Here is a 26,261-nt window from a genome sequence, read left to right as displayed (position 1 = left end):
CAAACACAGATTCAACCACAAAGACCAGGGAGTTCTTCCAATGCCTTGCAAAGAAGGGAATCTATTGGTAGATGGGTAAAAAAAACTGACATTGAATATCTCTTTGAGCATGAAGTTATTAATTACACTTTGGATGGTGTGTCAATACACCCAGTCACTACAAAGATAGAGGCGTCCTTCCTAACTTCCTAAGTTACCAGAGAGGAAGGAAACTTAGGGATTTCACCATGAGGCCAATGACTTTAAATGGTTACAGAATTGTGGGAAAGAAATTAACTTTATATCCTGAATACAAAGCATTGTGTTTGGGGCAAATCCAACACAACACCTCACTGAGTACAGTACCACTCTTCATGTTTTCTAGCATGGTGAATCATGTTATGGGTATGCTTGTCATCGGTAAGGCCTAGGGAGTTTATATGGATAAAAATAAATGGAATAAATCCTAGACTACCTGGTTCAGTCTGCTTTCCAACAGACACTGGGATACAAATTCACCTTTCAGCAGGACAATAACAATTTTGTCAATATGGGGTATTGTGTGTGAGAATGTTATATTTAATCCAATTTGAATTCCGGCTGTAACACATCAAAATGTGGAATAAGTCAAGAGGTATGAATACTTTCTGAAGGCACTGTAGTTGCTGTCACAAACCCCAAACAGTTATCCCTGACTAGTTGGATATTAATTTCCCACTGAGTAAACCATGTCTGTACTTACAGCATTAATATAAATTCATTTTTTATTAGGTTTTTGCTTTGGTGGACCTTTAAACGTATGAATGCAACTGTTAATGTCAAATTGTTTTGTGCTCTGGTTGTCCTGAAAATAAAATGGTAAAACACTTTATTGTGAGGCTAAATATAAGGGCTGGACATGCAGATAAATGAAAGTCAGATAAATGAATAGCAGATTTTTGCTGCGGTCTTGGGACTGATAGGGTTAACACCCTTTTTAGCACTCTATTTAGTTGTTAAGCCCACTGAGTGCCGGAAGTGCCTGGGAATTGAGCTTTGCCATGTTATTTCCCCCAATCATACTTCCATGGAGAGAAACAAAGTTCTAATTGAACCCAGAGTAACAATGCCCTCACAGAAAAACTATATGATTTCAGATGTTGAAAATCGCGTGTTTTTTACGTAAGGGTGACAACCCAAATAATAGAGCCCTCACAAATAATCACTAGGTAAAACTCAATGGCAAATGTGTCCAATCAAACAATGAATGAAGTAGTAATGAAACACCAGAAAACTGATAACATGAATGAATGGATAGCTATAATAAGACAGTGTGAAAGAGTCGTACAAAGATGAAGTAATGAGTTGAATTAAACTTTCACACTGTTGCCGGTTGAGAATGCTCACACTGACACTTACAGCCAAATCGTCAACCAACTTTTCTTCAAAGGAGTGATCCTCAGCATATATCCAGGACTTGTCATAGCCCTGTAGAAAGAGGTTGACAGCCCGGTGCCTATAGAGGAGGTAAGTGAAGCAGGGGAGAGAGGGAGAATCGAGACACAGGAAGGAATAGCGTATAGGAATGAGTTGTGATTAGACTCATGAGTTCAAGGCTTCTTATTTAATCTAACTCAGGCTCCTTTTACATTGGACAGATGGTGGAGAATTGTCTTGGGGCTGCTAGCTTATATGCTAATCTTGTATGTAAATCTAGAAGTTATATCACTGTACAAACCCACAAGCCTTTTACTATGCTAACATTGCTGTGTTCATATAACCTGCCTGACAGGGGTATGATTATATGGACTTCCCACTGAGAACACCACGCCATTTCAACATGGATAATTGGGTAATATTTGGTTGATCAATGAGATTACAACCTATATTCACCCACTCAATAAGACAGACAAAATGTTGTTGAATTTATAATGTGTTATCACTATGCTTTCAACCATCTTAAAGCACAACAAAATTCCAATGGAAAACAATGTCAGATTTTTGGTTTAGTTGTCACCCAAAAGTCTTTCCCTAGATGGAATTCTTACTGGTTGGTAGGTGATCAAATACTTGCAATAAACATGCAATAAAATGCTAATTAATTACTTAAAAATCATACAATGTGATTTTCTGGATTTTTGTTTTAGATCCCGTCTCTCACAGTTGAAGTGTACCAATGTGAAAAATGACAGACCTCTACATGCTTTGTAAGTAGGAAAACCTGCAAAATCGGCAGTGTATCAAATACTTGTTCTCCCCACTGTACATCTCTTTTAATGTTGATATTTGGTTGCATTGTCAACCAAACACAATTCAATATCACTTTTCATTATTACAATTTAATATTACTTGTAATAATTGATATGCTGGAATCACATCAAGAATAGGACTAAATCAAATCAAACCTTAAACATACTTTAAATAATGTTTGATTTGATTTAGTCCTATTGTTTAGCTTAGATTTCTGGTTGAGATGGAGATGTGAATCCAACATATCAATTATTAATTTGCAGACAAACTGAATTTAAAGCCAGACTAAGTCAGTGGCACAGATGGAACTATCCAAGCAGAATATACTGTACATCTTCTTCAAATGTTGATATTTGGTTGCGTTGACAACCAAACACAATTCAATATCACAAAATATCATTCCATTTGAAATCAACCAGAGCTTGAAACACTAGGCCTATTATATTGTCTATTTTTAGTTTAATTATGGGTTGAATTGAAACAATAGCTGTTGATTACTTTGCAGATGATATATACTGTAGGCATAAATAGCATCATTGATGATATTTGAGTGATAAAGTCTGGTCACATTTGATTGTCTCTGCAAAATCTACTCTTTGGAATGACTTTGATAACAATGAATCTATTTAGTTCTTAAGTGGAGATCTCTTTACAATCATTCTCGCGATAGCACATTGGTAATAGCCAGTGACAAACATCATAGCTAAACTGGGCTTGGTTAAAACCCTGGACGGGGGACCAAAAGGTAGCTGTAAATCAATTATCCAGTAGTTGTACTGTCCAGCCCCCCCAAAAAATTCTGATAGTGGATATAACATTGAAGATCTGACATATTTTCTAAAGGGTTTGTCTATATTGAAATTTGGTTACCAGGATGACAATCTTGTGGTTGAAATTTCATCATCAAAACAACAGTTGAGGGTTGATTACTTTTTTCAAATCAAATGCATTTTACACAGTTTCCACATCACAATACATTGACAAATTACGCTGAAACAATGCTGATTCCAACAGTTTGTGCACAGTGGGTCATCTCTGGGTTTTACAGTGCATCCCAATCACCAACACACTTCAATATCCTGCTCTGCCATTTCATATTCTCACTGTACTTACCAAATGAACCACTGTTTACTGTGGTCTATTGGTAAATTAAACTGTGCCCATGTCTTTTCTATTAAACCTGACACCACTCATCCACTAGCTGAGGTTTCTGCGATACCTGGGTAGGTTGTAGAGAGGAGCCATTCTAAGGCAGGCCACCACAGCTCTCTTCCTCTGTTTGGATAACAGCTTGTGCCACACTGCCTTCTTCCTCTGGGGATGTTCTACCTATAGACAAAGGCAAATGTTCAGATTCAGATAACAATCAAATTGCGTTTTTAGCTACTTTTCAAAAGGTATTTTGTTACACAACCATAGCCATGTCTAAATAGCTTTGGGAGCCAGAGAGTAGCTAACTTCTGTGATTCAAGGCTTTACTAAAAGCTCTACTAATAGCATATCATAGGGTAAGAGAGCAGCATTCGCTAAGCCCACCTGGTCCAGGTGGTAAAGCACGCAAGCAATGTCCAGGACCCTTTCTACTGTCCTCAGAGGGTCCGAGGTGTCCCGTCTGGGGCCTGGGAAGTCCTGCCACCGAGCCCCTGGGGCCTCCCGCTGGTACAACACAGAGAGCAGACTGTTAGCACAAGCGTCGCTGGGACTTGGCACATACACATTCAGTGTTTCCCATATATGCATTTAACAGCTCCACTGCAAAAATGTTTTATAAATGTTATTATAATGAAGTGTTAATGTATGCCCCAGGAAGGCCCCATCCGCTGCCCCCCGCAGGACAACATCAGTGTGTTAAATAGACTATTTAGGAAAAGTCAAGGACAGGGGGGGCATGACTTGAAAAATGGCAGAGATATTACAATTGTCAATTCACATGATGCTCAAAAGACATCATTGGCAGTTCTAGTTAGTGGAGTTAGATTACTGAAGCTGATCATGTGTGTTTTATACATGGATGTATTCAGTTAATTTATGTGATATGATAATTGAAGTGGCAAAATAAGCATTGTTGTAATAGCTACATAAGATGTGGGCAAGTTAATAGATAGTTTGGACCTATGGTTCCTGTGTATTCTGTGTGCTATGAGTACGACAAGGAAAACCATGGGGTTTAAATCATATGTACTATGACTGCAATTACTTTGCTCTGAAGACGTAGCAGGCCATTATGAATGCTCTCTCGAATCTCGTCCTCTGTGTCCTTCTGTGAAAAGCAGTGAGCTGTCATTATTAACGATAGCAGATTGGAGACACAAAACATGGGGTTTGCACATTGCAGTTACATGACATACAGTGACAAAACATCTTTGAGCAGTACCAGGTATAGACATGTCATTTACGTGCTGCACTCGGTCCCTGACCGGTCATCATTGTAAATAGGAATTTGTTCTTAACTTCTTCGATATAGGGGGCGCTCTTTTAATTTTTGGATGAAAAACGTTCCCGTTTTAAACAAGATATTTTGTCACGAAAAGATGCTCGACTATGCATATAATTGACAGCTTTGGAAAGAAAAACACTCTGACGTTTCCAAAACTGCAAAGATATTGTCTGTGAGTGCCACAGAACTGATGTTACAGAAAAAACCCAGATAAAAATACAATCAGGAAGTGCCGCATTTTTTGAAACCGCCTCATGGCAATGACTCCTTATATGGCTGTGGAGGAGCTAGGAGTCAGCTTACATTTTCCACGTTTTCCCCAAGGTGTCTGCAGCATTGTGACGTATTTGTAGGCATATCATTGGAAGATTGACCATAAGAGACTACATTTACCAGGTGGTCGCTTGGTGTCCTCCGTCGCAATTATTGCGTAATCTCCAGCTGCAGTATTTTTCCGTTTTCTTCTGATGAGAAGCCAGCTGCCACCACTGATAGATTATCGAATAGATATGTGAAAAACACCTTGAGGTTTGATTCTAAACAACGTTTGCCATGTTTCTGTCGATATTATGGAGCTAATTTGGAAAAAAATTTGGCGTTGTAAGTGACTGCATTTTTGTTTTTTTCTTAGTCAAACGTGATGAACAAAACGGAGCTATTTCGTCTACACAAATAATATTTTTGGAAAAAATGAACATTTGCTATCTAACTGAGAGTCTCGTCATTGAAAACATCCGAAGTTCTTCAAAGGTAAATGATTTTATTTGAATGCTTTTCTTGTTTTTGTGAAAATGTTTCCTGCTGAATGCTAGGCTTAATGCTATGCTAGGCTATCAATACTCTTACACAAATGCTTGTGTAGCTTTGATTAAAGCATATTTTGAAAATCTGAGATGACAGTGTTGTTAACAAAAGGCTAAGCTTGTGTTTCAATATATTTATTTCATTTCATTTGCGATTTTCATGAATAGGAAACGTTGCGTTATGGTAATGAGCTTGAGGCTATGATTACGCTCCCGGATACGGGATTGCTCGACGCTAGAGGTTAACTGACTTACCTGTATAAATAAAGGTGAAACAAAAAAATAATTGTAGTTCACTGTACAGTGAAAGATTAAGGTGTGTGTTTAGTACTCCACATATCTCTGAATCCACAATAGGGCAGAGGTTGAAAAGCCATAACACATACGTTTTTGAAAAAAAAACACATGTGTTATGGCTTTTCAACCTCTGCCATATCGTGGATTCAGTGCTATCTATCTAATAGAACAAAGGGTTTTCTTTAATAGAAGCTTCTCTAATGTCAAACATATAAAGTGTGGTGTAGCACAGGGCAGCTCTCTTTTCTATTTTTACCAATGACCTGCCACTGGCATTAAACAAAGGATTGATATGTAGGCTACATGTGCCTTTTACATTTTTTTTAATGTAGTTCTGTCTTTGATTTGTTCTTGTCTATTGATGTTCTGTATTATGTCATTCTGTATTATGTTTTGTGTGGACCCCAGGAAGAGTAGCTGCTGCTTTTGCAACAGCTATTGGGGATCCTAATAAAATACCAAATTCCATACCTGAGTGAAGCGGCTCTTGGCCAGTGTGATAAGGCTGCGTTCTGCTGGGGAACACACACTCAGTCCCACAGGAAGCAATCTCTTCAGGGAGGCTACGATGAGAGAGGTCTGTGTGGAGTAGCGATCCCCTTTCCGCTTCATCTTCCTCCTCTCCTGGTCTGACACCTGCTCATTAAAAACCATGAATAGAAATACATAATTGACTTAATCATTCACTTTGCATGGTTAGAATGTAAATTATTTATTCATATGTTTTACGCAACCACAAAGCACACATAATGGACACCCAGTGCTGTTTGTGGTAGTTAAGAAACAAATCTGTAAGGTTCTCACCTTGGACATTTTGTGATTGTTATTATTGACCAAGAAAGCCATGTTGTTGATCTCATTCTGGACCACATAGTTCTGTTCCTCCCATTTGAAGTTCTGCAATAGCAAATCAGACGGGTTACAAGTGAGAACATCATTAAGATGCGAGGCAACATCCAAATCTTTGTTATTTCACACACGTGAGACTTGGCCCAGAATATGAAGATCTCTGCCACCATGCCGAACATCTTCTCAGCCTCATGGTTCGGTTCCCGTAGCCAACTTGCTCTGAAACAACAATATGTGAGAGCTGTAAACAAAATGCATTAACACATTCTACACTGAATAAAAAACACAACATGTAAAGTGTTGGTCCCATGTTTCATGAGCTGAAATAAAAGATCCCAGACATTTTCCGTATGCACAAAAAGCTTATTTCTCTCAAGTTTTGTAAACAAATTTGTTTACATCCCTGTTAGTGAGTATTTCTCATTTGCCAAGGTAATCCATCCACCTGACAAGTGTAGCATATCAAGAAGCTGATTAAACAGCATAAATCATTACACAAGTGCAACTTGTGCCGGGGACAATAAAATGACACTCTAAAATGTGAAGCTTTGTCACACAGCATAATGCCACATATGTCTCAAGTTTTGAGGGAGCGTGCAACTGGCATGCTGAATGCAGGAATGTCCACCAGAGCTGTTGCCGGAAAATCTAACGTTAATTTCTATACACAATTACTGGAATCTGAAAATATCCAAGTTCTTCCATGGCCTACATACTCATCAGACATGTCACCCATTGAGCATGTTTGGGATGCTCTGGATCAAAGTGTACGATGGCGTGTTCGAGTTCTCGTAACTTTGCACAGCCATTGAAGAGGATGTGGCAAATGGTGGTCACACCACACACTGACTGGTTTTCTGATCTATACCCCTACCTGTTTTTTAAGGTATCTGTGACCAGTAGATGCATATCTGTATTCCAGTCATGTGAAATCCATATATTAGGGCATAATTCATTTATTTTAACTGACTGATTTCCTTACATGAACTGTAACTCAGTCAAATCTTTGAAATTGTTGCATGTTGTGTTTATATTTTTGTTCAGTATAATATTGTCAGAATCTCAGATAAACATTTTTATAAGAAAACACCACTTTCCATGTTGTCAAAATATAACATTGACTGTTGATATATTACTGGTTTGTTATGTATTAAATAATGATCCGTGAACATTATCATTTTACCTCCCATATCCCCATCCCCTGGGCAGGATGCCTTACCTATTGTAGTCCACAAATGGGATGAGGACAGGGTAAAAGGCGTAGAGGTCTCGCACCAGCACAATAAATTTCTCCTGAATCTGTAGCTCCGCCTCAGACGCATCGGCCCTCCCCTCAGCCTTTATCTGCTCCCCCTCCTGAAGCACCGATTCTGCCCTCTTCTTCAGTTTCTCCATCAGAGGCAGGAAGTGGCTCCTCAGCAACTGGGGGTGGGCCTGGCAGATGATTGGCTGAGAGAAAACTGAAAGGGATGATTAATTTAGTCTAATTAATTTAGTCATTCAGCAGACGCTTGTATTCAGAGAGACTGACAATTAGTGCTTTAGAATGAGAGAACTGATTGATACAATCATGACATGAGTGGAAGGAATGTCTAGATGAAACAACTGGGAAATTAGGCCTGAAAGTGTCTAAATTAACACTTATCATGACGTTGGCCTAGGGGGAAGGTTTATGAGAGTCATAAATACCTCTTCCCCCCCTTTTTCCTCTCTCTACCCTACTGAGGTTACATTTGCAAAACCCTTGGTTAACATAGAGATTCTGGGAACATCAGAAGGTGGGGGGGAAATGAACTATGTTCTGGTAATCCGACTAATGGAACATATGCAGTGGTACTTAATGAATATGATGTCAGTTCGGTTGTCATCTGAGACATTCTCATCAATGATAAGATGACAAACTCTACAGTGGAAAGTATACACATCAGAGTTATCGGATTCACATGGAATTGTTGTTCAATATAAATGTTTGAATATGAAATTATTTGTGATGGGATGAAATGTGATTTTAGCTTCTAAAATGTGAGATTTGGGTTTTCATAAGATAGGGCTCTGCTCAATCAGTGGCCAGCCCCTGTGAAGGGACATGGGCTATACAACTTTTCAAACACGCCCTCCTCTCCCTTCCTATATAAGCACTTGACAACAATATAACCTCCTGTTCCGAGGACGTGAGGACGACGGTCCGATGTCAGAATGGTTCAGATAATAACTACAGAATGAAGTCAACATCAGCGTGAGCTTTGGTTGCGAATGGTATGAACTTTGAACTCTTATTCACTACAGAAGTGATACCTCCTAGCCGTTGAGTTAGCAACAGCAGCTGCAAACGCAGGTTCTGATGTTCCCAGCAGGTTAGGAAGGAACAGACAGAGTATCCCGTCTACCACACAACGACATTACTACAACGTATCCAATTGACAACCAGAGACATTATTCAAAAGACTTGGTTGGGCAACACGGCCTTCCATCTACCACGAAGCGCAGCTCAGAGTAAATATTTATTGCATTTTCCTTTTCCAAATGGGCGGTAATTTAGAATGCATAAGATACTATATTTACGATAGCACAGCTTCTTCCCTTTGTTCCTCAGTCTTCCCACTCTTTCACTCAAACTCAGCCCTTTTCTTTTGTGTAACAAGCTGTCATATCTGTTTCGCCCGCTAGGGACGTTTTCTTTTATGACGTAACTTGTAATCAAGTTATGATTTAATTATGTGTATGTGTAATTCTGTGTGATTAGTTAGGTATTTAGTTAATAAATAATTAAACCCAATTTTGTATTGTTGATTCAAATTGTTAGCCAGGGTTCGTGCAGATTACCAAGAATTTACAACTTTCAGATGAGACTGAATTAAGATGACGATTGATATTGACTGCTATTGATGTAAAATATTACTAGGTCTTTAAGAGTTTATTCGGAAGATAACATCTCTATAAATATTATTTTGTGGTGCCCGACTCTCTAGTTAATTACATTTACATGATTAGCTCAATCAGTCGATTTTAATTACGGAGAAATTATTTTATAGAATAGCATGTCATATCACTTAATCCGGCATAGCCAAAGACACGACACTGTTTCATGGTGCCATAAACAATGAGTAATAGTGAGTGAATGAGGCTATGAGGCAAACATATGGACTGAAGACAACTGGATCCTGTGCAGGGCTGTGATGACAACTACTATATCATCCTTAGGGTGGACAGAAGATGCAGATGGAAAAGAGAGCAGTATAGGGCTACCTGCCAGGCGCTTCATCCAGTCTCCCTGGCCTGTTCCCAGGTGGTTGTGGATGATGCGGAGGATGTTGCCCATCAGTGTGCTTGCATGCTGAGAGGTGAGTGAGGTGCAGACCGGGCTCTCCAGCTGGCCCTCGGGACCGTGCTGCCACCAACGGGACACATAGCTGCAGAGCAAGGGTAGGGTGATCTCGGTAACATGGCTGTACTGGGCTTGGAGTGCCCCTGAGCCTGCCCCTGCCAGCTCCTCCACCTCCCCCAGGAGCTGCTGCAGAGATGGCAAGAGAGGACACACCTCCTCCACCTCGTCCGGAACTCCCACATCTGAAACAAATGAGAAGGGACAGATTCAAACACCTCAGCTACACTCCAGGAAAAAAAGGGTTATTTGTGGAAAGGGCTCTACAAGAAACCCAAAAGAGTTTTTCTACCTGGAACCAAAACGGTTTCTTCAAAGGGTTCCCCTATGGGGACAGCCAAATAACCCTTTTAGGTTCTAGATAGCAACTTTTTCTCTAAGAGTGTAACTAAACAGAGTAGTAGGTGTGTGTACGGTTACCCTCTCGCTCTCTGGGGCTCATGGTGTTGTAGATGGAGTACGGGTTGTCCTCATTCAGAGCTGGCTCCAGGAAACATACAGGGAAAGCCCCTGACAGCGCTGCCAGACACGCTCCTGCTGACGGCCTCTGCCTACAAACACACGCACAGATTGCTGACAGCTCTGTCTCCCACACAATACACCATGTGCATGACAACACAGCCATATTAAGCCACTGAGAGAGAGGAATATTGATGTGTACAAAGTCGTGCATACTTTACGACTGTATTAATCTGGAGCATTTACAAACATATACATTAAAATGTCAAATACTGGAATGCTACATCACACAAAGCTAAATGACAAAAAGTACCCCTCCACGTAGAAACTTTTGCTGATGCCAAGTGAGTGGAGGCTGTTGAGGATCTTATAACAGGACACCTGGACACTGTCCACTGTAAAGGAGAAGGTGAGACTCGCTGAGACTCGCCCTCTGAAGCTTAAGATTTCCAGACAACTTCCTGAGTGTTGGCTAGTGGCTACAGTGTGAATGCTAGAGGGAAGTTGATATGTAGAGACAGAGAGGGCTCACAGCGGGTGAGATTTGATTAATGTAATAAATAATTAGTGAATTGCCGTCGTGATCCCTGGCAGAGAGAATGTGCCACCTCGCCATGTAAATGACAGATTTAATGAGATGAGGCATGGAAGCTGGCTGAGAGGGGAGGGCATTTCTGAATGATTTAAGAGGTCTTAAATCCAGCTGCTCACTGGCGTCTCACCCACTACCAGACATATGGAGGGCATTGACAATGTACGGTATGATGGAAGATGGGCTCTTGTGGACAACGTAGTTGGAAGACAAGCGGTTGTGATTACAGATTGATTTGGATGATTGTATTTACACTATTGATACTGTGGGTTTTGAGAGTGACTCATACAGCCAGCAGATTAGCATTTTTCGTCATGAATCTTGTTCTGGAGTCAGCTCTGCAGAGTGGTCACTAGCTGGCACAGCCACAAAGTCTGATTTTAAACCTTACCCTAACCACACTGCTAACCCTAACCTTAAATTAAGACCAAAAAGCTCATTTTAGTTTTCATTCATTTTTACAATAATGCCAATTTTGACTTTCCAGCTGGCCTATGTAGTAGAAATCACTCAGTTCTGCCTCCAGCACAAGACTCATTCCAATAAACGTCAACCTGGAAAATACACAAGAAATCCATTTATCCCACAAGTAACCATAAATACCTTACTCAACTTTGAGAGGATGAATGATTATTCTGATGTATGGCCTCCCCAAACTGACAAACTCTCATAATAACACCACACATATTATTCTACCTCCCAGGATACAGAGCCACACGTACCCAAGAGGTCCTCTCCATACTGATTGTGGCTGAGGTGTTCAAAAATGGAGGTGAGAGTCGGCAGCAGGGTGGTATTGGTGTAGTCCAGGATCTGGGCCACCCCTCTGGACTGGGTCCAGTTCTGGGTCATAGAGAGGTTCTCCACGGTCATCTCCAGGTCCACCGCTGCAGCCTCGAAGAAGGACCGTAGCGAGACCCTTGCTGATTCTGGAGCAGTCTTCATCAAAGTCCTGAAGGAGGTTACCCATAATATTGAATGAATTGAATGCCATTATTGGCTCATATATAACATCTGGTCTAAATTAGCAATATATTGTTTATAATGTCAAAGAGTATAATTTGCGGGCCTCCCGGGTGGCGCAGTGGTTAAGGGCGCTGTACTGCAGCGCCAGCTGTGCCATCAGAGTCCCTGGGCTCTGTCGTAACCGGCCGCGACCGGGAGGTCCGTGGGGCGACGCACAATTGGCCTAGCGTCGTCCGGGTTAGGGAGGGATTGGTCGGTAGGGATCTCCTTGTCTCATCGCGCACCAGCGACTCCTGTGGCGGGCCAGGCGCAGTGTGCGCTAGCCAAGGTTGCCAGGTGCACAGTGTAGCCTCCGACACATTGGTGCGCTGTGTTAAGAAGCAGTACGGCTGGTTGGGTTGTGTATCGGAGGACGCATGACATTCAGCCTTTGTCTCTCCCGAGCCCGTACGGGAGTTGTAGCAATGAGACAAGATAGTAGCTACTACAACAATTGGATACCACGAAATTGGGGAGAAAAAGGGGTAAAATTAAAATTAAAATAAATGTATAACTTGCAAACATGAATGAAGAGCATTTTTATATAGTCTTTTTCTTCATCAAATATATCTGCTCAATAAAGAAATAGTTAGAGATATCCTCTACAGAGTCCTCTAGCTATTGGCAACACTATTTGTTCATTTATTTATTTGTGTGCAGGTAGTTTGGTGATTATTTATTTATTATTTATTCTTTATTGTTTTGTCTTTTCTAAAGTTTCACTTCGTTAATAAATTAAGTGGAACTCAAAGTACGCTGCGCCTTGGTCTCATCCTTCATCCGACGACACCCGTGACAATAAGTCTATATACAATGTGAGCAAATGAGGTGAGATAAGGGAGGTAAAGGCAAAAAAAAAAGGCCATGGTGGCAAAGTAAATACAATGTAGCAAGTAAAACACTGGAATGGTAGATTTGCAGTGGAAGAATGTGCAAAGTAGAGATAGAAATAATGGGGTGCAAAGGAGCAAAATAAATACAGTAGGGGAAGAGGTAGCTGTTTGGGATAAATTATAGATGGGCTATGTACAGGTACAGTAATCTGTGAGCTGCTCTGACAGCTGGTGCTTAAAGCTAGTGAGGGAGATAAGTGTTTCCAGTTTCAGAGATTTTTGTAGTTTCGTTCCAGTCATTGGCAGCAGAGAACTGGAAGGAGAGGCGGTCAAAGAAATAATTGGTTTTGGGGATGACCAGAGAGATATTCCTGCTGGAGTGCGTGCTACAGGTGGGTGCTGCTACGGTGACCAGCGAGCTGAGATAATGGGGGACTTTACCTAGCAGGGTCTTGTAGATGATCTGGAGCCAGTGGGTTTGGCGACGTGTATAAAGCGAGGGCCAGCCAACGAGAGTGTACAGGTCGCAGTGGTGGGTAGTATTATGGGGCTTTGGTGACAAAATGGATAGCACTGTGATAGACTGCATCCAATTTATTGAGTAGGGTATTGGAGGCTATTTTGTAAATGACAGCGCCGAAGTCCAGGATTGGTAGGATGGTCAGTTTTACAAGGGTATGTTTGGCAGCATGAGTGAAGGATGCTTTGTTGCGAAATAGGAAGCCAATTCTAGATTTAACTTTGGATTGGAGATGTTTGATGTGAGTCTGGAAGGAGAGTTTACAGTCTAACCAGACACCTAGGTATTTGTAGTTGTCCACATATTCCAAGTCAGAACCGTCCAGAGTAGTGATGTTGGACAGGCGGGCAGGTTCAGGCAGCGATCGGTTGAAGAGCATGCATTTAGTTTTACTTGTATTTAAGAGCAATTGGAGGCCACGGAAGGAGAGTTGTATGGCATTGAAGCTCGTCTGGAGGTTATTTAACACAGTGTCCAAAGAAGGGCCAGAAGTATACAGAATGGTTTCGTCTGCGTAGAGGTGGATCAGAGACTCACCAGCAGCAAGAGCGACATCATTGATGTACAAAGAGAAGAGAGTCGGTCCAAGAATTGAACCCACCATAGAGACTGCCAGAGGCCCGGACAACAGGCCCTACAATTTGACACACTGAACTCTATCAGAGAAGTACTTGGTGAACCAGGCGAGGCAATCCATTGAGAAACCAAGGCTATCGAGGCTGCCGATGAGGATGTGGTGATTGACAGAGTCGAAAGCCTTGGCCAGGTCAATGAATACGGCTGCACAGTATTGTTTCTTGTCGATGGCGGTTAAGATATTGTTTAGGACCTTGAGTGTGGCTGAGGTGCACCCATGACCAGCTCTGAAACCAGATTGCATAGCGGAGAAGGTGCGGTGGGATTCGAAATGGCAGGTGGGATTGTTGACTTGGCTTTTGAAGACCTTAGAAAGGCAGGGTAGATATAGGTCTGTAGCAGTTTGGGTCAAGAGTGTCCCCCTTTGAAGAAGGGGATGACCGCAGCTGCTTTCTAATCTTTGGGAATCTCAGACGACACGAAAGAGAGGTTGAACAGGCTAGTAATAGGGGTTGCAACAATTTCGGCAGATAATTTGAGAAAGAGAGGGTCCAGATTGTCTAGCCCGGCTGATTTGTAGGGGTCCAGATTTTGCAGCTCTTTCAGAACATCAACTGACTGGATTTGGGAGAAGGAGAAATGGGGAAGGCTTGGGCGAGTTGCTGTGGGGGGGGGTGCAGTGCTGTTGACCGGGATAGGGGTAGCCAGGTGGAAAGCATGGCCAGCCGTAGAGAATGCTTATTGAAATTCTCAATTATAGTGGATTTATCGGTGGTGACATTGTTTCCTATCCTCAGTGCAGTGTGTAGCTGGGAGGAGATGTTCTTATTCTCCATGGACTTTACAGTGTCCCAGAACTTTTTTGAGTTTGTGTTGCAGGAAGCAAATTTCTGCTTGAAAAAGGGCTATATCTGTTCCTGGTTCTACATTTCTTGAATGGGGCATGCTTATTTAAGATGGTGAGGAAGGCATTTTTTTTAAAATAACCAGGCATCCTCTACTGACGGGATGAGGTCAATATCCTTCCAGGATACCCCGGCCAGGTCGATTAGAAAGGCCTGGTCGCTGAAGTGTTTCAGGGAGCGTTTGACAGTGATGAGTGGAGGTCATTTGACCGCTGACCCATTATGGATGCAGGCAATGAGGCAGTGATCGCTGAGATCTTGGTTGAAAACAGCAGAGGTGTATTTAGAGGGCAAGTTGGTTAGGATGATATCTATGAGGGTGCCCGTGTTTACGGCTTTGGGGTGGTACCTGGTAGGTTCATTGATAATTTGTGTGAGATTGAGGGCATCAAGCTGGGTGGCTGGGGTGTTAAGCATGTTCCAGTTTAGGTCGCCTAGCAGCACGAGCTCTGAATATAGATGGGGGGCAATCAGTTCACATATGGTGTCCAGAGCACAGCTGGGGGCAGAGGGTGGTCTATAGCAGGCGGCAACGGTGAGACTTGTTTTTAGAGAGGTGGATTTTTAAAAGTAGAAGTTTAAATTGTTTGGGTACAGACCTGGATAGTAGGACAGAACTCTGCAGGCTATCTCTGCAGTAGATTGCAACACCGCCCCCTTTGGCCGTTCTTTCTTGTCTGAAAATGTTTTAGTTAGGGATGGAGATTTCAGAATTTTTGGTGGTCTTCCTAAGCCAGGATTCAGACATGGCTAGAACATCCGGGTTGGCAGAGTGTGCTAAAGCAGTGAATAAAACAAACTTAGAGAGGATTGTAATGTTAACATGCATGAAACCAAAGCTATTACGGTTACAAAAGTCATCAAAAGAGAGCGCCTGGGGAATAGAAGTGGAGCTAGGCACTGCAGGGCCTGGATTCACCTCTACATCACCAGAGGAACAGAGGAGGGGTAGGATAAGGGTATGGCTAAAAGCTATGAGAATTGGTCGTCTAGAACACCCGGAACATAGAGTAAAATGAGGTTTCTGGGGGCGATAAAATAGCTTCAAGGTATAATGTACAGACAAACGTATGGTAGGATGTGAATACAGTGAAGGTAAACCTAAGCATTGAGTGATGATGAGAGAGATATTGTCTCTAGAAACATCATTGAAACCAGGTGATGTCATCGCATGTGTGGGTGGTGGAACTGAAAGGTTGGTATAATGAGCAGGGCTAGAGGCTCTGCAGTGAAATAAGCCAATAAACACTAACCAGAACAGCAATGGACAAGGCGTTTTGACATTAAGGAGAGGCATGCTTAGCCGATTGATCATAAGGGTCCACTGAGTAGTGAGGTTGGTTGGGGTATCGGCGATTCAGACAGCTAGCCGGGCCATCGGTAGCAAGCTGGCATAAGATGGAGGTCTGTTTTTAGCCACCTCGTGCGTTTCCGTCGGTAGATTAGTGGGGTTCCGTGTGGTAGAGGGGATCAATCCAATTGGCAAAATAGATATAGTTATAGTGACCCAAGAAAATTGTCCGATAGACCTATTCAGATAGCAGCCGATAAGACAGCTAACGATTAGCAGGCGTTCAGGTAATGTCGCGACGGAGGGGCCAGTTGGATAACTCCCTCGGGCAGATAACGTCGGTAGTCTTGTCGTGTAGGCCCTGTAGAGTTCCGCATCGGCAGTAAAACGGGTCCGGATAGGTGATTGTAGCCCAGGAGTGGCTGATGGAACTCTTTAGCTGGTTAGCTCCGAAATAATTGATGTTTGCTCCGGGATCGAAGTAAGCCAATAGTCACTCGGATAGCAGCTAGCTAGCTGCGAGATCCAGGTGTAAATGTCCAGAGCTTGCGGTAGAAATCCAGGGATATGGAGAGAAAAATAGGTCCGGTATGTTCTGGTCTGAGTCGCGTTGTACAAAACTGACGATAGCTTTTCGAGCTAAAGGATAGCTGATGACCACCAACCGTGGTTAGCTGAATACTAACGTTAGCCAGTAAACTGGCTAGCTTCTGGCTAGCTTCTATTTGTGGATTTTAGATTTGAGGTAAATAATACATTTAAAAATGTATATACAGTGCCTTGCGAAAGTATTCGGCCCCATTGAACTTTGCGACCTTTTGCCACATTTCAGGCTTCAAACATAAAGATATAAAACTGTATTTTTTTGTGAAGAATCAACAACAAGTGGGACACAATCATGAAGTGGAACGACATTTATTGGATATTTCAAACCTTTTTAACAAATCAAAAACGGAAAAATTGGGCGTGCAAAATTATTCAGTCCCCTTAAGTTAATACTTTGTAGCGCCACCTTTTGCTGCGATTACAGCTGTAAGTCGCTTGGGATATGTCTCTATCAGTTTTGCACATTGAGAGACTGACTTTTTTCCCATTCCTCCTTGCAAAACAGCTCGAGCTCAGTGAGGTTGGATGGAGAGCATTTGTGAACAGCAGTTTTCAGTTCTTTCCACAGATTCTCGATTGGATTCAGGTCTGGACTTTGACTTGGCCATTCTAACACCTGGATATGTTTATTTTTGAACCATTCCATTGTAGATTTTGCTTTATGTTTTGGATCATTGTCTTGTTGGAAGACAAATCTCCGTCCCAGTCTCAGGTCTTTTGCAGACTCCATCAGGTTTTCTTCCAGAATGGTCCTGTATTTGGCTCCATCCATCTTCCCATCAATTTTAACCATCTTCCCTGTCCCTGCTGAAGAAAAGCAGGCCCAAACCATGATGCTGCCACCACCATGTTTGACAGTGGGGATGGTGTGTTCAGCTGTGTTGCTTTTACGCCAAACATAACGTTTTGCATTGTTGCCAAAAAGTTCAATTTTGGTTTCATCTGACCAGAGCACCTTCTTCCACATGTTTGGTGTGTCTCCCAGGTGGCTTGTGGCAAACTTTAAACAACACTTTTTATGGATATCTTTAAGAAATGGCTTTCTTCTTGCCACTCTTCCATAAAGGCCAGATTTGTGCAATATACGACTGATTGTTGTCCTATGGACAGAGTCTCCCACCTCAGCTGTAGATATCTGCAGTTCATCCAGAGTGATCATGGGCCTTTTGGCTGCATCTCTGATCAGTCTTCTCCTTGTATGAGCTGAAGGTTTAGAGGGACGGCCAGGTCTTGGTAGATTTGCAGTGGTCTGATACTCCTTCCATTTCAATATTATCGCTTGCACAGTGCTCCTTGGGATGTTTAAAGCTTGGGAAATTTTTTTGTATCCAAATCCGGCTTTAAACTTCTTCACAACAGTATCTCGGACCTGCCTGGTGTGTTCCTTGTTCTTCATGATGCTCTCTGCGCTTTTAACGGACCTCTGAGACTATCACAGTGCAGGTGCATTTATACGGAGACTTGATTACACACAGGTGGATTGTATTTATCATCATTAGTCATTTAGGTCAACATTGGATCATTCAGAGATCCTCACTGAACTTCTGGAGAGAGTTTGCTGCACTGAAAGTAAAGGGGCTGAATAATTTTGCACGCCCAATTTTTCAGTTTTTGATTTGTTAAAAAAGTTTGAAATATCCAATAATGTCGTTCCACTTCATGATTGTGTCCCACTTGTTGTTGATTCTTCAAAAAAAATACAGTTTTATATCTTTATGTTTTAAGCCTGAAATGTGGCAAAAGGTCACAAAGTTCAAGGGGGCCGAATACTTTCGCAAGGCACTGTATATATATTGGTGAGGCAGGTTGCAGGATTGTGTTTTGAAGTTGCGTTTTTAGAAAATAAAATATATAAAAGATATGCAAAGAAATATGTATATATATATATATATATATATATATATATATACACACACACGGGACACGACGAGAACAAAGGACGTCTGACTGCAATGCCATCTTGGTTTAAACAAGATTTTGTAGATTTTCATTTAGTAAAGAAGCTTCTTTCTTAACCAGGCAAAAGGTAGCTAACTAGAAGACTGGTGGTGACTGGTTAGACATGGGGAAGCAAGAGGATCAGATAACATCAAGTGCCTGAGTGACAACAGCTTAGCCGACCTGGGTAACAGTGAGACGGTGTTATCTACCTGACATCCAGAGACTGGGCCAGTATGAGAAGACAGCTGACGATGGAAGGTGCCTCGCTCCCTGAGGAAACACACACAGGGGAAATCAAAATCATAGGGATCACAATCTCATAAACTGCTAATAGGATCTGGGGCTTAGGTGTATGGAGACGGATAGGTTATGTGTCTTTGTACATACTAAGAACAAATGGTTCTATATAGTGCCAAATAAGGCTTATTTGTCTTGTAACCATAGCGGAACCCTTTTTGGTGCTATATGGAACCTTTTTTTGAAGGTTCTATAAAGAACCATACTCACGGTTCTAAATGAAACATGTATGGTGCTACAAAGAACCTTTTCATAAGGTTCTATAAAGAACCATTAAAAAGGTTCTAAATTGCACCAAAAAGGATTCCACTAGTTACAATCCTTTTTAGGGCTATATAGAACCCATTTTTATGGCTCTTTATATAACCTTTATGGAGAATGGTTCTATAAAGAACCTTGCTTAATCTCAAAGGTTCTTTGTTGAACAATCCAAGGTTTTTTATTATTTTGTAATAGTCATATTAAATAGTTACAGGTTGTGTTTATAGGTGTGTGTATTAACAAGTTGAATTAGGTGTGCTAGCTCTGGAACAGTTGGGAGTCCCTGAGGAGAGAATTGAGAACTACTGACTTAGTCAACAGTTCTCAAATTACACAAGGCCATACGTGAGTCTTTCACAAGACACCATCACTGGCCATAGTTATATACAGTATAACATGCAATAGCATAACTCAATAAATTAGATAAACTGAAATGACACTCATTCATTGTTGCACAAAAAGACATGCCCCAAAATATCTGAATAAGCCACCGGCCCTACGTTATAATTATTACTAAATGAGGAAAGAAACATTTTTTGAACAGCAAAGAACCACTGAAGGGCTGGAAGGGTTCTGTGGGGCAGTATGATTCCACATAAAACCATCACTCTGTCACACCCTGATCTGTTTCACCTGCTTTGTGCTAGTCTCTACCCCCTCCAGGTGTCGCCCATCTCCTGAGTCATGTTACACCCTTCCCAAATCATTTTCTATTGTATATGCAGATGAACGCAAACAGTAGCAATATGAAAACATGAACAGGGACATGAGATGTAATCAGATCTTGAGTAAATAAGCTTCATGTTAACTTTACACCATCCTTACCAAACAGAGAGATCCTTTGTCTGACAAGAGCTCCCAATTTGCAGAACAGGCTGAAGATGGGAGGACAAGAGAGAGGGATGGAGAAGAGGAATAGAAATATGATGAGAATGTAAAAGGTAGAGAAGACAGAGGACACCTATGATCCTGGGCACATTTAAAGCCAAGTTGGTTTAAATGGCCCTTTTAAAGTGCTTAGACAGTTATGACAAAAACACTTAAAAGCTAAATACTGCTAACATTTTATTATTGTAATATGTGAATAACTGATACCTGGTGACCATCTCCTTCTCCTTATTGGAGGCATGACCTCCGTTGCCTCGTGATCTGGCTGCGGTGGAAAGGAAGTAGAGGTGATGGTTCTTCAGGTACTGCTCCAGAAGGGGTAACGCCACCTGTGGGAGATGTGTTTTTAGGCAAATCTAACCCAATAGACCTAGCACACTATTTATTTGTGTCAGCACACCAATATGGACTATTCATATCACTTTATCAATGTAGTTTGGTAAATTGACCCTGTTTTTACCCATTGCATCTGTTTTGAGTTATTTCCTATGGAAAAGTCAGTTGTTGTGCTGTATTTGTTGCTATGTCTTAGCATTGATCTCTGTGTGGAGACTGCAGAGATACATGGCTGGCTGCAGCATGAATCAGCGGTCCCATCAGTGGGAATTAGACCCTTTTATTTTCTGTCTCTTTACAGGGAGCGTGGGAGGCTTAATCAACGGTCTGATGGCAATCGACACGCCCACATGGGTTTCGAAAATGTCTGTATCAATTCCTGGAGCCACAATAGCTTTAACTTACTGAGTTGCCCATGGCAACCTCCCAACAAAATGAATTAGCCTATATCAGTGTGTGGTTGTAAAGAAATGAATAATAGCCAGGGACAAATCAAGCAGGACAACAGAGTGGAAACTGTTCTTTCACATCCACCTACAGTACATGCCCATCTCAGTTGTTGGACTGGAAAATAAAAGTGGTTTTACATTTACAAACCTTGCTGAAAAAGTCAATCTGCTGTCGGTGGGGAGCCTCTACTATTGGCATCTGACCTCTTGCCTGCATAAGCTCTGAGGAAAAACACAACATATCCAATTACATGCTATGTGTTGTAAGAGATGAGTGAAACTTCTGACGTCACTTATAAAAGGAAAGATGTCTGGTGATGTATGGCTCCCATCCTTACCCAGCTCCTGCATGTATTCTTGGGCCTCCTCTGTGTATGAGAGGAGCTGCTGAAGGAAAGTGTAGGCAAAACGGTTTGCTATGGCTGGTGAGTCCATCTCTGCTGCCTTTCTGTCCCTGTGCAGAGATGCAGCACAGTGATGTCGTCAAGAGGTCAGGAAGACATATTGTCTGGACACTGAGGCTAATAGAGGTTTACTGTATACATTTGAGTAAGGCACATAACAGTTCGATATTTAATGAAAGTTTTAGGTTAAGGATGCACAACAATGTAATTAACCCCTTACACTGGTGGGAATTAGACTATATGGATATGGCTACATTTAATAAATATGGATAGCATATGCATAAACATTGTAGCAATTAAAAAGTAAAAGTTTGGAGATTATGGGAAAATTATTAGACTAAAAGGTGAGGACTGAATCCAAACGTTACACTGTTGATTTCATGTGCATTATTGTTCTTTTCGCCGCATTTGTTGACAACAAAATCTGAAAATACTCTGGATACATTCAGTAACATAAGAATATTCTTTGGAGTAGGCGCAACATAAGACCAAAAAATGACAAGGGTTTGAGTGCGAGGTCTAACTGTTATTTCCTAGTGGCCACACACCTCTCCAAAGTGTAAACAGTTCCTACGTAATTTCGATGCACTTTCATGACTCAGAAGAGTCTTCAACTATATGGTGCTTTTCTTGGCACTCCTAGCTGTGCCATTGAGGAACTAGAGCAAAAACACTTGTAGTTATTTTCTTTGGAACACAACTCTGCATCCCCACCTTCACACAATTAGTGTTGTTGTTTACGCAATCCAAAAACGGTCCATTATAAATTGCAATCTGGGTCAGGTGGGCCTAATTTGAAAGCTTCTTCTATTGCCAACGTGAATAGCTAAATTATAAAATACGACCTTGTAGTGTTAGCCTTTCACTAAGCAAATCATATGCATAGAACGGAGTCATGGGTGCATTCAGATGCGCGGTCCGCAGGAGATTTTCTTCACAAAACAACAAGCATAGGCTCATTCATATTCAGAACAACCCAGGGTATAAAGTCATGTCATCTTGAAACTGTACAATAAACATTATGAGGTTTATGATATGGAAATGTGAAGTGCACATTCATCTTCACGGGTGTTTGGCTTGCTTGTTTGACATCAAAGCGGAATCCATTATAATCCTGAATTTCTCATCTTTGAAAATAAATGACAGCAATTATTTTTGCAAAAGTTGCACAATTAGCAGGAAGGATAGGGGCAACTTCTTGATGCTTGCGGTGCTCAAGTTCAGAACAGCTGTCAGTCAAAACCCATACAGCACTGTGAAGTGCAGACCCAGAGTTTTGACGTCATGTATAGCATCTTACTGTACAACCACTGCATTCCAATTTAGGCGCTTATCAAATCAAATCACATTTTATTGGTCACATACACATGTTTAGCAGATGTTATTGCAGGTATAACGAAATGCTTGCTAGCTCCAACAGTGTCCAAATCTGCCATTTGCAACCTGTATACAGGTACAAGTGTAAAGGGCTACAGAACAATGACCACTGGCCATTAGCATCAGTTGTCATAGTCATTGACAGACAGTTCCTCACCTCCACACTGTGTAGCCGTTCAGCTGGAAGAACTTCAGGACATCCTGGGCTTTCTCTCTCAGTTTGGCTTTCTCCTTGGTAGGGAGGGCATCATAGGGCACCAGCGTAGAATGACCCCCTCCCCCTGGAGTAACAAATTAGATCAAAGTATAATAGATTAACGTATTTGAAATTCAGAAAGGATAGCCAGCGCATTTGAGAGAATTTACCAATATTTTTCACATAAGCGTTTATTTGAGATGAAATGTCATTATGTAGATTAATCATTCTGCATAGCACTTTGCTTCAGAACCACTGAGTAACTTTTTGGCCTGGTTTCAAGTTGCCAGAGGTACACGAAATCACCTACAGTAGAGGCAAAAACCCTGTTAGAGCTTAATTCATCATGGTTTGTGATGAAATGCTACCTTTAGCATCCACTTCCTGCTTCTTCTTCCTGGACCAGGTGTTATGGTAGTTCTCAGCCAGCAATTCAGTCACAGACTGAAGGAAAGTATAAAACAATCAGTCAATAACAATAATCCTAATTGTATATGAATACAGTATGTCTATGTCCTGACTTACACACTGGTCCCATGAGAGTGTCACACTGCTCATGTCCATTGGCTTGGGGGTGAAGGTTGATGCTCCTTCAAACGACAGCTATACCGCAGAGACAGAGACATGCATTCATTTACATCTTTTTATGCATCCATTGCAATAGTTCAGTAAATTCAGTGTGAATGAAAGCAACAGCAACAACACATGGGAACAACATCTACAACAACAATATGGACAGTACAGCTGCTCAGTTTCAAAGAAGAAAGCAAGAAAGGAAGAAATGCAACAGATGGGAAAAAGTCAGGTTCATATCAGAGCAGGACTTAAACAAAATCATGCCAACAGCACTGTGTGAGGTCTTATGGATTCAGGTCCTATAATAATGTATTACTTTACCTGTCCAGCCTGGGAGATGCGGTGTGAGCAGGTGAGTAGGCCAAGGCCATCTCCCTCTTTAGTTCTCTCTATGGTCCAGCCAAAGGCCAACATACTTCGCACGGTCTCCTTTACAGACCAGCGATACACCTCTTTGTCCTGAGGAAAACCAATGTGACAGAGCAGGATGATAAAACTTTGGAACTGCAATATGTTCACGACAGAAAAATATTAGACAAATCAATATTTTATTTAAAATATCAATCAAATCCTAAAACAAACAGTACTCTGTATGTTGTAGCTTAGACCTACCCTCTCAGCCAGAGCTCTGTAAGGCTTCAGGAGAGGGTGTACTTTGCTCTTTTCACAGAGCTCCCCATGGACCCAGCCATTTGCAAACTGAGACATAGGAAAGATAAACATACATAATTAATCATATACAGTATGATATTCCTATACACACACAGCATAATCTTCTTCATACACAGCAGTTCACACATTACATAGAATGACAGTGTCCACAGAGTTCTTGTACAGTACATATTTTAAACTCAAAACTAATATACTCATAGTAAACTCAAAGCTCAGTTACCTTGTCCATTGACCACTTCTCATGGGTGTGTTCTGCATATTTATTCACCACAAATTCCAGTTTCTCTGGTACTGACACACTAATAACGGGAAAAAATAATAACTTTATAACACATATCAGAACAATATAATATATAAAATGCTCTTTAAATGGACATATATATTTTATAATATATATAGAGGGCGACAGGTAGCCTAGCAGTTAGGAGCGCGACAGGTAGCCTAGCAGTTAGGAGCATTGGGCCAGTAACCGAAGGGTCGTTGGTTCGAATCCCCGAGCCGACTAGGTGAAAAATCTGTCGATGTGCTCTTGAGCAAGGCACTTAACCCTAATTGTGCCAGGGTCGCCATCAATAATGGCTGATCCCTGGCTCTGACCCCACTCTCAGGGGAAGTAATATATGCAAATGTCCAATTCACGTGTGAAATAGGACAAATGTAAGCACCCACTTAATTATTTTATATATATATTTAAAGAGCATTTCCACAAGAGAGGAGATGAATAATGGTATCACTAAGGTTCTAGCCACAGGCTCACTTGGAGGTGTCTACAGGCTGGGGGTCAAAGTGTCCCTGTGCGTCCATGGAGGGGTGTCTCTCAATCCAGGCTACACAGCCAGGGTCCGTGTGGTCAGGAGGGAGGGCTCCAGCTGTAGCTGCCAGACACTGCAGAGCCAGCTTGGAGAGCTCAGCGTCATAGTGCTGTTTAGGAGAGGAGACAGGGAGATGAACAAACACATGCCTTGGGGCTACACGGGAAAAGACATACGTAATATAAATCATAGACTGGGTGGGTTAGTGTGGGCAGTAGCATTAAAGCTTGGTCTGAAAACAAACCCCATGCCCCCTCCCATATCCAATAGATGTTTATAGATGTGAAGTGATCCAATTACAATATGACTTATCCTTCAAATAGGCTTTTGGGAGCTCCCATTGCAGGCTATTGCTTACACTCATTCCATTAGCTTTGTTAATATCAAATGGTTGTTTTGAGACATGCTGAAGAGTTGGTCCAACTGTACCTTCCTGGACAGAGCATTGAACACTCCCCAGAACAGCTTCCTGGAGAGGTGAAGCTCCTCCTCTGAGGCGGAGCCCAGGTGCCCCAAACCTCCAATCAGACAGTAGTACTTCCAGCTCTGCTCATAGTGATTGGTCAACAGCTGGAAGGAGGGAGTGGCGAAAGTAAATTTCTTCAGAAATGTCGTACATGTCCAAACACACACATACATTACATGGCCCGTGTAGGTGTGTGGCTACTATTATATAACTAACCTTGAGTGGTATTTTAGTGTGGATTGTCAGAAGGGGCACATCAAAAACAAGCCGTCGGAGTAGAGGTTGCATCATGGACGGCCTGAGCTTACTAAGGACACAAGCAGAAACACATACACAGAGATAGAGTATGCACCGACAATTCCTTTTGAATTATATCTGATTCTAAATAACTGCTCCCGTTCTGCCTCTATGGTAGAGAAGGTGTGCAAGTGATAGAGGAGAGAAGTAAGCTGTGTGGAGTGACTATAATAACATTAGTTCTTCCATGTCCCCACCCGCATATGGCCAGCATGCAGTCCTCGATGGCGTCTCTCTGGGCCTTGGTGAGGCTGAGGGCCCTGGACAGGCGGTAGACGGCCTGGAGGAGAGCATCCACCAGCGGCCCCTGGCCCTCTGTCCCAGAGAACAGGCTGGAGCACTTAGTGAGCAGGGGCAGCACTGCTGTACACAGGTACCTGTTCAGTGCCAGGGCCATGTCTGTGGCACTCAGATCAGTCTGCAGGGAGAGGAGCAGCCAGGTGACATTTTGTTTACAGAAGTGTCAGGACCAAAAAGAGAGGGGAAGTTTTAGCCTAGGGGAGGCAAAAGAGACAGAGAGAGAAAA

The 26,261-nt window shown here is 41.9% G+C and overlaps 1 protein-coding gene across 1 annotated transcript in view; it reads right to left on the bottom strand.

Annotated features, from left to right (window-relative positions):
• LOC139412191 (ryanodine receptor 2-like) overlaps positions 1-26,261 on the bottom strand; it is a 98,107-nt gene that overhangs the window by 35,890 nt on the left and 35,956 nt on the right. Inside the window, 27 exon segments of the mRNA XM_071159010.1 lie at positions 1,378-1,474; positions 3,428-3,537; positions 3,745-3,858; positions 4,397-4,468; positions 6,217-6,384; positions 6,550-6,642; positions 6,726-6,813; positions 7,814-8,054; positions 9,841-10,161; positions 10,397-10,527; positions 10,749-10,830; positions 11,750-11,979; positions 18,914-18,974; positions 20,088-20,137; positions 20,358-20,479; positions 21,084-21,157; positions 21,274-21,389; positions 22,874-22,997; positions 23,281-23,356; positions 23,438-23,515; positions 23,810-23,947; positions 24,101-24,187; positions 24,381-24,459; positions 24,918-25,081; positions 25,402-25,542; positions 25,655-25,745; positions 25,933-26,153. Of these exon segments, the coding sequence (XP_071015111.1) occupies positions 1,378-1,474; positions 3,428-3,537; positions 3,745-3,858; positions 4,397-4,468; positions 6,217-6,384; positions 6,550-6,642; positions 6,726-6,813; positions 7,814-8,054; positions 9,841-10,161; positions 10,397-10,527; positions 10,749-10,830; positions 11,750-11,979; positions 18,914-18,974; positions 20,088-20,137; positions 20,358-20,479; positions 21,084-21,157; positions 21,274-21,389; positions 22,874-22,997; positions 23,281-23,356; positions 23,438-23,515; positions 23,810-23,947; positions 24,101-24,187; positions 24,381-24,459; positions 24,918-25,081; positions 25,402-25,542; positions 25,655-25,745; positions 25,933-26,153 (3,369 nt within the window).

This window comes from Oncorhynchus clarkii, chromosome 1 (genome assembly GCF_045791955.1).
Source record: "Oncorhynchus clarkii lewisi isolate Uvic-CL-2024 chromosome 1, UVic_Ocla_1.0, whole genome shotgun sequence".
Taxonomy (NCBI): Eukaryota; Metazoa; Chordata; class Actinopteri; order Salmoniformes; family Salmonidae; genus Oncorhynchus; species Oncorhynchus clarkii.
This window is presented reverse-complemented; position numbering and strand designations above follow the sequence as displayed.